Source organism: Triturus cristatus, chromosome 9, assembly GCF_964204655.1.
Source record: "Triturus cristatus chromosome 9, aTriCri1.1, whole genome shotgun sequence".
Classification (NCBI taxonomy): Eukaryota; Metazoa; Chordata; class Amphibia; order Caudata; family Salamandridae; genus Triturus; species Triturus cristatus.
This window is the reverse complement of record NC_140592.1, coordinates 815,869,809-815,882,630: the sequence shown is the minus strand read 5'-3', so window position 1 is coordinate 815,882,630 and position 12,822 is coordinate 815,869,809. Positions and strand designations below refer to the sequence as shown.

The 12,822-nt window shown below is 42.0% G+C and overlaps 1 protein-coding gene across 2 annotated transcripts in view; it reads right to left on the bottom strand.

Moving 5' to 3' along the window:
- Nucleotides 1-9,782: 9,782 nt before the first annotated feature.
- Nucleotides 9,783-12,822, bottom strand: part of JAG2 (jagged canonical Notch ligand 2) — a 294,764-nt gene continuing 291,724 nt past the window's right edge. For both annotated transcript variants that reach the window (XM_085626226.1, XM_085626227.1), the window contains one exon: nt 9,783-11,845. In XM_085626226.1, coding sequence (XP_085482352.1) covers nt 11,406-11,845 — 440 coding nt within the window. In that variant the 3' untranslated portion in view covers nt 9,783-11,405. The remainder of the gene's footprint in view (nt 11,846-12,822) is intronic.

Below are 12,822 nucleotides of genomic sequence, written 5' to 3'. Positions count from 1 at the left end.
TTTTGCTGCCCTACTCAGGAAGCGAGAGAGAAAATGGCGGCCGCCGCTTCCTGGTTTCGACCGATTCGAATGTTTACTAAGAACTAAGAGCCAATCAGAATCGCGCTCGCGCACGCCACCGTACGCGTACGGTAAGCTTACGGTAAGCGCACCGTAAGCTGCCACAGATATATATATTGATTTAAAGGCTATTTTCTCAGAATCTACTGAACAGATTTACACCAAACCTACAAAAGGCACTTCCTTGACCTGGGGACTACCTCTCTGCCAAATTTCATTAAATTCTGTTCAGCCGTTCGGGCTGTAGCCCTGTCTAAAGGTCCTATGGAAAAATGCATGGGAAAAACGCGTTTTGGGACCCCCCTTTTATCTCAGCCCCCGCTTGACGAATCCCCCCGAGACTTTCAGGGTAGGAGCGGAGCGTAGCGCCCCACCTATTTTGAAAAATTCGCGAGGATTCGTCGACCGGCGCCAAAGTTATTCAAAATAGAATGTTGCGGATTTCCTATGGAAACGCGGTCCTAACTATAACTACCTACTGGCGACCGCCAGTAGGTAATATATATATATATATATATATAGATATATATATATATATATCCCACCAATGAACCGATGAGGAATTCAAGGCATGTGACTCTGCAAGACCCAATGGAGGGGAAATATTAGTTGCATATATGTACATACATAACTATACCCACTGAACACAGAACGATAAACAATGGAATGCCAGCCATCTCATAAAAAACTTAAAAAGCCTCTGAAAGTCAGGAACAACAAATGGTTTGCCCACAATCAGTGACATCAAATAACAGGCACCTTCATGGAGAGGGCAAGCAATATTTCCAAAGGGAAAATCTCACATCAGAGGTACAATAACTAAGCCCAATGCCTGCTTCGAAATTTACATTACAGTCTAAGCTGCTATCACAAAGCCTACATTCTTGAGTTCCTGAGACTAGCTTCTCATTATACAGGTATGGAATAATTTTGCATGAATGGTGCTTAAGCTCCATTCAAATTCCAAATTTGAGAGCTCAGCGATACACAAGACTAGACCACGCCCTGCCTTGCAGCCGACGGACGGCAACCCCGCACAGGAGCTAGGGAGCAGAGGAACAGGGTACACTTCCTGCTGACTGATCAGCAGCAGGTAGCACAGAGGCTTCCTCCTACTGGCGGAAACTTGTGCCTGGATTCTCAGGGCCCCACACCTCACAAACCCCTCGCTGCAAGAGATGGGGCAGCTGAGGATAAGGCTCCATCGCCGCAGTCGGCATCAGACTTATCGCCGCCCCTGCCCTCTGTCCGCTGCTCGACACCTGCTTCCTGGGCTCCCAACTGGGTGCTGTCCACTCCCTTCTGATCGCCCACCCTGCCCGAAGAGGACTTCGCTCATACACAGGTACTTGTAGGTCCTATTGGGGTGTGTTGTGCGGCTGCTGTGGGAAGAGATCACGCTGGGAGGGGGGGGGGGGGGGGGGGTCAGAGCTGGTGGTTTGAACAGGGGCAGTGTGCAGCGTTGTCGGGATCCGATTGGGGGGGGGGCGGCCTTAGTGAGGTTAGCGGCCTGGTGCCTAAGGGGCAAGGGAGAACAGTGGGCAGAGACTGTCCCATTTGGCACCTTTTTAGGAGATGCAAAGAATCTCCACGTGATAAAACCTCCTATTTCAAACTCAGCCTCGGACCAACATCCAAAAAATATGAAAAAAATAAATATTGAAACTGACTGAGATCTCCGACAATACGAACCAGAGCATGGTCTGCCAGGAACTGGGAGAACGTAATGGTTACAGAACAGCTTTTTGTGCTGTCCTCTGTACTAAACTCACCCCTGACTGTGACCTCAGTAACTGAAGCTCCAAATGACCATTCTCCAGCTTTTTTCGATACCGCTTTGTCCCCTAGCCAACTTGACAAGACATATACCCCAATGGCTGTATCTTGCCACAATCCATAAACTACAGCAAAATAGAATGCTGAAATCACTTCATCTCATGCAATCCAGCAGAAGGAATACAATCATCATTTGAGCACAGAAGGACATTGGAGCAGGTTATTTGGATACAGCTGTTTCAAACGCTGGATGCTACCTTCAAAAGCACTAGAATTTCAATCATACAAATCTGACATGCAAATTTATCTGCAAGAGTCGCTATCTCAATACATTGACTTGGTTTCAAACATCTGCATCTCACGATAAAGGAAATACTTGGTGATACCAAAATATCTTTATCAAATCAAAAGTGTGCTTGAAGCCCTATAGTGGAAACATTACAGGAGTTTCCCTCTATTGTGTCCTTTCTGGTTGAGGAATTAAAATACATAAAGGCTCACCTCCACATTCCTAAGTGACACATCTTGAAGAACTGCTACCCACGGAGTCAATAAGAACCCAACAGCAAAAACCACCACATCCAACTTCAAACAAGTCACAATCTCCAACAAACATTTGTGTGGTAGCAGAAGTGCATAAGGTTTGGGACTGTGAAGATGAAAACAGGAGTGAACTATTTAACCCCTCTGAATACTCAACTGATATAAAGGACCTATTATTATCGCACTCACCGGTCTTCTCATATAAAAAACCAACCCCAACCTCTCTTATAAAGGCCAACACTCCTCATGGAGTAAATGAAAAAAGCAAGAAAACAAAACACAAAACAGGAGCAAAATGCTAAAGCATTGAAATTAAAAGAAACAACAGCTAAATGTATTTTTTATTTTTAAACAAACTGGAATCTCACCCTCAGACACAACGAGAATCCAGGAACATGTGCGAGGCATACGACTAATCACTGAAACAATGCACGCCTTCCCCTTTCAACAATCATAAGGGAACCTAGCAACTTCTTCGACAGCTGGGCTGAAGCCTAATGGGGCACAACTTCATACACAACTTTCTACACAGTTCCAAACAACTGGTGGCATGACATACACAACAGCACTTCACGCCACTTCAAAAACATCAACCCAATAAAAGGGAATGACGCAAAAAGTTTAAGCTGATCTTCAATTAGTAGGATTAGAACTACCCAATTCACCTTGTAACAAGAATGTGTTGCACATTACTTCCTCAAATGGCTCAATCAAGGCTCCAATATCCAGACCACAGTCCATACTTGCCGAGAGGGCAAGCCTTCGCCAGACATTGGCACTCCTCAAACATATCAGGAAGGCATAATGAGTTCAAAGGAAAAACATTCAAACTGTGCTCCAACCTCAATACAAAGCCTGCAGTAACAGATGTCTTAAACAGGCAGAATATATTTAGACTCCTAGTCATACAGGAAGATCTGAGACATCTGTCTACATTAAATATAGAAGCAGTAGAATTTTAGACAGGAAACACCCCATGAAGCAACAATAGTATACCGGTCGACAGCAGCCAGAGCAAAGTTGGTCTTGTAGAAACAGAGTGTTTGCAGACTGGGGAATGACAGTCTCATATATGGCCGAGGAAAAATACCCTACTTTGTTACAAGCTGAGGGAAACAGCTTGTTTGAAGAACAGAATCCATTTTGCTCCTCAGGGATACACAAAAGCCACTCCCCTTTTGAAAGTCGAGATAGGAGCAAGTGAAATTAATAAAACTTCTTCAATAGACTCTAACAATACTGCTGAATAAGTCACAAGGTCGCCACTGCTGGCTCTCTAAACCTCCAAACTCAAAAACAGCTGCTAGGGACTGGCTATAACCCACTCTAAACCAAAATAAAATGTATGCACCAAAAACTGGCCACATCCGCTATCAAAGAACTCAGACCAAGAACGTACATCTCAAGTCAACAAAAGCCTATGTGATAAGTATCTATCTAAGAAATTCCAGTCAACGACAAATATATGATGGAATATCACAGGAATCAAAAAACTTAATTCAGATACTGAATTAGAAAATTATTTACGGAGCTTCTATATTGTCTGCATCCAAGAGACCTGGAAAGAGGACAAACTGCCGCAGGGGATAAGTGGACATTTTTATATCAGCCCCCCCAAAAAAATGGTCACCCCAAGGGTGGTTTGTCCATTTATGCGTCACTTGCCAAGACTTTCAATCTAAACCGTTTAGAACTCAGTTCGAAAACATATGCTTGGCATTATAATCCACAACTGGAACTTTGAGAACATCACAGGCCCGGTCATTATTCTTAATGTATACATTAATCCTAACTCACTGCATAAATAACATAATATAAAGATGATAGAAACACTCCTCATGGAACTAGAAGCTATACATGGAGGAATCCCACAAATTCTCAATGGAGATTTTAATCTTAACCTGGCTAATCATTTGAGAAGAAGTAACAGCTTAATGAGTGCAGACATAAGCTGGGGAGTCCTGATATAAATAACTCACAGGCCCCACGCAGCGCGGGACGCGCTCTTTGAACTTACCACTACCACCATTTGGAACCAGGCTCGCCGTGAGGGGAACGGCTTCTTCGACGGGGCCAAAACGAATCCTGCTTGATCTGGGGCACCGCCGGGAGGCGGCGGAACTACACTTCCCAGCACCCTCAGCTCCGGGCGCCTGCCGCTGATGTCATCAGGCAGCGCCCGGGCTGTATAAATAACTCACAGGCCCCACGCAGCGCGGGACGCGCTCTTTGAACTTACCACTACCACCATTTGGAACCAGGCTCGCCGTGAGGGGAACGGCTTCTTCGACGGGGCCAAAACGAATCCTGCTTGATCTGGGACACCGCCGGGAGGCGGCGGAACTACACTTCCCAGCACCCTCAGCTCCGGGCGCCTGCCGCTGATGTCATCAGGCAGCGCCCGGGCTGTATAAATAACTCACAGGCCCCACGCAGCGCGGGACGCGCTCTTTGAACTTACCACTACCACCATTTGGAACCAGGCTCGCCGTGAGGGGAACGGCTTCTTCGACGGGGCCAAAACGAATCCTGCTTGATCTGGGACACCGCCGGGAGGCGGCGGAACTACACTTCCCAGCACCCTCAGCTCCGGGCGCCTGCCGCTGATGTCATCAGGCAGCGCCCGGGCTGTATAAATAACTCACAGGCCCCACGCAGCGCGGGACGCGCTCTTTGAACTTACCACTACCACCATTTGGAACCAGGCTCGCCGTGAGGGGAACGGCTTCTTCGACGGGGCCAAAACGAATCCTGCTTGATCTGGGACACCGCCGGGAGGCGGCGGAACTACACTTCCCAGCACCCTCAGCTCCGGGCGCCTGCCGCTGATGTCATCAGGCAGCGCCCGGGCTGTATAAATAACTCACAGGCCCCACGCAGCGCGGGACGCGCTCTTTGAACTTACCACTACCACCATTTGGAACCAGGCTCGCCGTGAGGGGAACGGCTTCTTCGACGGGGCCAAAACGAATCCTGCTTGATCTGGGACACCGCCGGGAGGCGGCGGAACTACACTTCCCAGCACCCTCAGCTCCGGGCGCCTGCCGCTGATGTCATCAGGCAGCACCCGGGCTGTATAAATAACTCACAGGCCCCACGCAGCGCGGGACGCGCGCGGGCAGCGCCCGGGCGAAGCCCGGGCCAAGGGTGGGCCCGTTTTAGCCCGTTCTGGACTGGGCCACCCCTCTTCCCCCCAACCTCAAATTCACCTGTGGTAAGACGATATATATTCATATTGAAAGTGAAATTGACTTATTACAGTTACCATCAGGGTATTTCTGCACAGGTTTGACTGATTATAATGTCGAGACAAAAAACACCTGTCACCCGGGCAAACACAATGGATAATTATTTGGTCCAGGTAGTGGCAAAGATTAATAATGATCGGAGGTCTTCCCTGGGACTTATGGATTCCCCACCTTGTGCCCAAATTAACCAATCAGGGATATTTCAGTCTGCTAGAGATGAAATCGCTACTAACGACCCGATTGAGGACCCCTATGATTCCTCCACAGCAAATGTATCCACGCCTTCTATTGTCCAACAACTTGATCCTATTGTTGATCTACTTATTCTAGAAGAGCCAAACCAATCTGACACAATTGTGGAGCTAGATCCAGAGAGCAATACTCCTCCCACTCCTGTCCCTGCACCAAGAGTTAAAAAAGGGATTACTAAGGAACCTCCTAGAAGAGGTGGCCTACGTTCCTGCAAAACTAAATCTGTAACCCCACCAAGAAGAGTAAAGAAAAGGGTGGAAGAAGGGATAAGGGAAGAAGAGAACGAAAGTGTAGATTGGGAGGATACCTTTTTAAATAAGCTCATGGGAGCACTGGAGTCCAAATTATCAGGGCTAATGAAACCTCTTATATCAAAAGTAGACCAATTAGCTAACAAAGTTAATAAACTAGAGACCCTCCTAAGAAAAACCAATGAGGGGGTGGGGGAAATATCAAACCTAATAACAACCAAATTTGAACATATAGAGGCTGCAGGGAAAACACTTGGGGGAACTATAAATACAGGCCTACAAATTCCACCTGACCATATTCATCAAGCCTGCTCTGGACATGGTGAGACTCCTATTACCGCCCCAACATTAGAAACAGCACAACCAGTAGGCAATACTACCTCTGAGACTCTTAATCCAGAAACTGGCCCAGTTGAATTAATCGTTGAAGCTTCCCCCTTGATTCTAGTACTCGCAAACACACCAACGTTGAAAACAGGGCAGATCGAGTCCTCGGACTCCTTACGAAATAAGGCTTTGCAGTGGCTTAGCAATAATATGCACATATCCCCTTGGGGTAAGGAAAAACTATCTGATGATCTGCTCACAGCTAGAAGGGTTAAGTGGATAGGCACTAAGGCAAAGAAATTTCAAGGGGATTGTGTGGTTTTGAATTTTAAGGGTCCTGAAGTTTTACCTGATGTCCTACGGAACATCTTCCCTCCACAACTTAGAACAGCAGAAATAATACCACTGACACTGGATTTCTTCTATAGTAGAAGAGGACTAGTAGCTAAACCTAGCACATTGAGAACAAAGTGGACAGCTGTGGGAAATAGAAGGGCCAGGACTGACCCATTATGTGAGTGGGGGTTAAGGTTGGATAACCACTACTCCGCGCTATCTGACCTAAACGAGTGTGATTGACTCGCATGTGTTCTTCCTGTCGCCCCTGAACTCCAGCTGCACCAGGGGCATGATAGGCCTCTTATTTTTAATGAGCCTGTACTAGATGAATTGACCCCGGTCTCTAAGGCATCCCCTACTCCCTCCCCAGAGGATCTGAGTGGAGTTTGGATGGGGCAAAAAAGAACACTAGAGGTAATTGAGAATTCACCAATATTGAATGGTGACTGGACCACATAAGTTCACTCTATCACAGCTCAAACCCAAATTCATTCCTGGTGCATGAGGACCAATCTGCAATTCTCCTAGTGTTTTCCAGAAAGAAGGCTTAGACAAGATCAAGAAAAGCTGAGGAGATGGTGCCCAGGCCGGAACGGGCTCCCAGCCGTGATCTACAAGCAAGACTGTGCCTTTTGGAGTGCACAATTCCATTTATTGTTTAACTTCTGTTCATCTGCCAAGGCAATACCAGAATCATGGCGCTGGTCCATTCTGTAACCGATCTACGAGAAAAGCCCTTAAGCAAGCCCAAACAGTTATTATATGAGTGCCCTTTTACTCACAGACTTGAAATACTTTGCTGGTCTGCTATTAACAGACCTGGAGTACTAGGTTGCTAGAGAAAATCTAATTCCACCAAATCAAAAGGGATTTAGAGCCATCTCAAGCACCACAGATGGTTGCGCTCTCGATGATCATCAAGAAATGCACTTTAAAAAAACAGCTGTTGTATGCCTGATTTGTGGATTTTGCAGAGGTTTTGACCACGTAAATAGGAATCATCTCTGTAGAAAAGCTGGCTGGTATATCCTCCCAAAGCCGTTGCGGGCCAATTACAAAAAAAACACCACTACATGGATAAAAGTCAGACTTGGCCAGAACCAAGGGCTGTCTTCAAAAACACTAACTGAGAGGGACTTGAAGCAGGGATGTGTCCTTGCCCCAACGTTTGGTATTCTTTTAATTTCAGATTTAGGTACACACCTGGATGCAGCTAAATCCCATACACTGAGCCTGGGTCAATGCCAGGTGTCTTCTTTGCAACCCACGGATCATGTAGTCCTCATGAATCTGACTGAAATAGAATTGCAAAGGATAATAAACAATCTACATGCCTACTGCACTGTAAATGAAATGTCTGTCAATCTCGCAAAAACATAGGGTATGGTTTTGGGAAGAAAAGTTAGATAGAAAGAAAGCTGGTCTCTGGGCAGAAATCCCATTTCCAGGAGCACAAATTATAAATAACTTGTGGTATGGCTTCAAGATCGCTTGTCTCATCGACTACACCTAAACTCAATAACTGCATAGCCCAACTCTGTCTCCACTTTTTACAGTCATAAAGGCCAAGCTCATTCCAACAATTAGTTTTGGAACTGAGGCTCTCCCTGGAAAGTTTGGCCCCTTTTTGAATTCTGAACTAAGCAAGATTTTCCATCTTTGATTTCACCTTCCACAAAGTGCATCTCCATCTCAGATCCCATTGGAATTTAGCCTAACCAATCAAGAGCTAGAACAAAACAGGCATACCAAGTAACACAGCAATCTCTGATATGGAAAGAAACACAATTAATTATGCCTCCTTACAAAATCAAATAGCTGGGCGTTGCCTTTGAGTTGGCACTGAAAGACCAAAATGCAGCACAGATGTGGGAACAGGCCCTACCCCATAACTCCTTTAAAACAGCTTTGAATAAACAAATAGAGGATTTCATGGAGCAGAGATGAACAAAAGTTCAGCAAAAGAAGCCATGAATGGATGTCTATTAACACCTATAAACATCCCTTACCGCAGAACTATTTAAAGGTCTTACTTAAATGCTTCTATAAAACTAAGTTGCTCCGTTTACTATCTGGACTCTTCTCAATGACTGTATTCCAAAATGGCATCCGAGGCCTTTCATAAAAAAAGTGAAGACCTCCCCATCAACAAGAAAGAATCCCTGATTCACATCGTATCGATATGCCTTGCTTTTCTCATTGAATGCAAGACTTTGCTGCAGAACATCCTTAACCAACACAGCATCAGATCTGTCTGCCACGCGCTACTCTTTTGCATGAAAGGCAATTGCATCTTTCATAAAATTTATGCTCAAAGCAAATAGGTTGCTGACAGATGAGGGGTCAACAGTCGTTTTGATTTTAGCAAAGTCAAACACTGAGCAAGTAGTACCAGATCACTATTTGTTTCAAAACTGCACTTTACAGCACAGTTTGCACTCACACCTTTGCACTCAGAAACACAGGAATTATCATATAAGGCGTTGGCGGTGCATGCGTAAAATGGTCAACAATTGGAGAAGGATGCTCCATGATGTTAGTTTTTTTGTTGATCTTTATGTCAAACATCTGTTCGTAAAGGTTTAATGTCCACCACGCTTCTATTTTATGTTTTCAACAGTATTGAAATTTTATCACATTGACCTGTAAAATGTGAATGATTTTAATTTATTGAAATAAACCTATTTTGATTCTGAAAGTCCAGCTTAAAGGGGGAGGTGAAATACTCAGTTGTGTGTACTGATAAGATAAAAAAAAAAAAAAAAAAAAAAAAAAAAAAAATATATATATATATATATATATATATATATATATTGATAGATGTGCACATTTCAACAGTTTACCATCAAAATGCACTACTATATACAAGTTCTTGCACATGTCAATGCATGGCACAATGTGTGCTGGTACTAAAGCAATAATATGGATACATTAGCCCAAAAATAATTTGGTAAACCATGTTACAAAAAAAGGTTAAATCAATGAACATTGTTATAAAATGCTTTAATAAATAGTTTTCTGAAAGTTATTTTAAGAACATGTCAAACAAAATGCGTTAAACATAAGAAGTTCCTGCAAAGCTATTTCTGCATTTATGTATAAAATAATTATTTTCAAACATTCATGTTCATGTTGTTCATTGGCCAAAGTTTATACTTTCAGATAAGAACCTCTTTTCACTGGTAGGTTAACTAAACATATGTAGTGTTACATTTTTCCAGTAATTAAAATAAACCTATAGCTTACCCACTGAATAACAATAACAAGGCTTTAGAAAAGGTCAAAACAAAATGCACAAGCCTTTGTTACAATCAATCTTATCTCATGAGGTAATCCATCTTTTGAGTTTGCCAACCTTTTCCCTAAAGAGATCGATGACTACACGTTAACAGAAAAGAGTGAGGAAAATATTGTTCCCTTCATTGGGCCTGAACTGAAAGCAACAAAATATATAAAATAAAAAAATAAACATAATGTAATACCACATGTAATTAACATATTCACAAAGAGAATCGCCTTCCTAGGTTGCTAAGTTTTGCAGTTGTGCTGTGAGCACAATATGTTTGCTAGACAAATTGGACTAGGAAGCAAATAAACTCTTTATAATCTATTTACACATAATGGTTGCTGTCACAATGCGAATACAAATGACCAACAGATTCCTAACATTGATTATATTAACGGTGTTTTTTAAATCTGGACATCATACAAAAGGAAAAAAGGTCTTAAAAGAAAGTCATAAAACCTTTTCAGCAACATAAATTAAAAAGGAATGGCATGTCAAAAAAAGACCAAAATATTTTAAGTTATTAAATCAAATATACAGAGCGATTCATTTATTATTTACATATTTACAATATGCACTTTCACAATTAGAAAATAAACAGTGTATCTATGAGATGCACCTCTAGTTTTACTTGTAATTTTGCAATATCAGTAGGGCAGTCTTTGACAGTTGCTATAGAAAAGTTTATTCTCAAAGGCACTTGTCACATGCTTCAATACTGCAATCCTAATAGTATTTTGTAGTAAATAAAAGGTCACTTTTTAACCACAGTTGAATGATCTCTATTGGGTGTGTTCCTGTTACGAAGTATGCAAGGCAAATTTAATAAAACTTATAGAAGCAACTAACGTAACAAGTGCAGTGAGCTGCCGTTAATAAAGATTTGAAGTCAAGAAAAAAGTTCAAGTTCACACATTTTCCTCAACCAGGAGGTTTTAAAGCCACCATTAAATTATAACATGTAATAAAAGGAAATACATTCTGTAAACAATGTACAATCTCTTGTAATAAACTTTACACAATATATTGAAAATACAGTCACACTTTCTTTTCTCTGCTTTCAAGCAGATAAGTAAACTTTACAAAAATAGCAACTATCAAAGAACACTCAGTTTTTGCTTTTTGCTTACCTGACAGTCATTGAATAATTTATACAAAGGCTAAAGAAACAATAAAAAATAAACATTTTTACATAAAATAAAAAATTAACATTGACTCCAGATATTTTAGTCCTTAATGCAATGGAGATGTCGCCTTTTCTCTCCCCTCCCCATCTTGTAGTGTAGGCACAAAGTCTACTGTTGAATGCAGTCTTTACCTCCTTCAGTGTGATTCATTCACATTTTTAACACATCTGTTGTCCAGTTTGCTGGTGCTTGTCCGATGTGGTTTTTTTACTTGGGAGCTTTCAGAAGTGTCCACATTCCCTTTTAAAAAGGTTTTTGGGCACGTATGTGAGAAGTTTTTGTCCTCATCTATTACTATAACCTCTCCCTCTAGGTGCTCCTCTTTCTCCTCTTCTTCTGAATCAAAAGTTCTTTGTGAATGAGAGATGAAACTTTTGCATTCATACTGATTGTCTTTGTTACTGTAAGGCTTGTCTATGGGATTCCTTATATGAGTTAAAGACTCCCGCTGATTATTTTGTTCTTCTGGTCTTCGCTCCCTCTCTTTTCTTCTTTTTCGAGTCCACCAAACACAAATGATAATGCAAGTCAGCCATACAACACTGAATACAGCGCATAGTACTGGCACCAAATACACTGCAAAAAAAACAAAAAAACATTAAGTTCATGGAAATGTAATTAAAAAAGGTATTAACATGAAGGCAATGCCTGTAAATGATTTAACAAAATCAATACTGTGCCTTAATTCCATTAATAAGTAACCAAACAAAGAGAGCAAATATGTAATATGCTCTTCAATAGTAAATTGTTGTTATGTTAGTTCATCATGTCCATTTGGCTCTACTACTAGAATAAATTACTTTGTGACTGTCATCTGGATGAATCTTGAGAAAGCGACCATCATTGGTTGTCCTTTGTAACAAAAACATAAAAGTTGCTTCTAACTTGTGTTCTCTTCTACACAGCCTTCTCAAGTATATCACATGATTAATTTCCCCTTGTGTCGGAAAATAATTTGTTGTAGAGACACAAATAAACTCTTACTTTGTAGCAATCCTATTAAAGGAATCCCCCTAACAGCAGACATGATCACTGTGGCAAAGATTAGTAGAGCAAAATTAACAAGAGTTGGCATAGGACAGAGAGCTATAAATACTGTAAGGAAAAACCTTCTCTGATAAGTAGTATCCATTAAAAGTAAATTTCAAACACATACTGAGAACTGGATAGATGGCATCTCTGTCACACATTAATCAAGTGTAAAGATGTTGGAACGGAAAACAAGCACCATGGATTCACTTTCATAGGATTATTTTAAAAAATGACAGAACAAATACATGAAACTAATAAACTTAAAATAAAGACAATATATCAAATTAACGTCATATGAAAGCACACAGTATAAAATGTAATTCGAGTAGTTCCTTTCTGTCCTTTGACATATTTGAGAGGTGTAATAAGAGCACTATGTCTATCATATATACCAGCTAATCAAACAAAATGCAGAGGATGAATGCAAAATCATTTTTGTCCTCTCTTTTAAAATAAATTCCAGGCTATCATTGCTTTTTCCTAAGACTGCTAGGGCAACAGAAACACCTGTAATTTAGAGC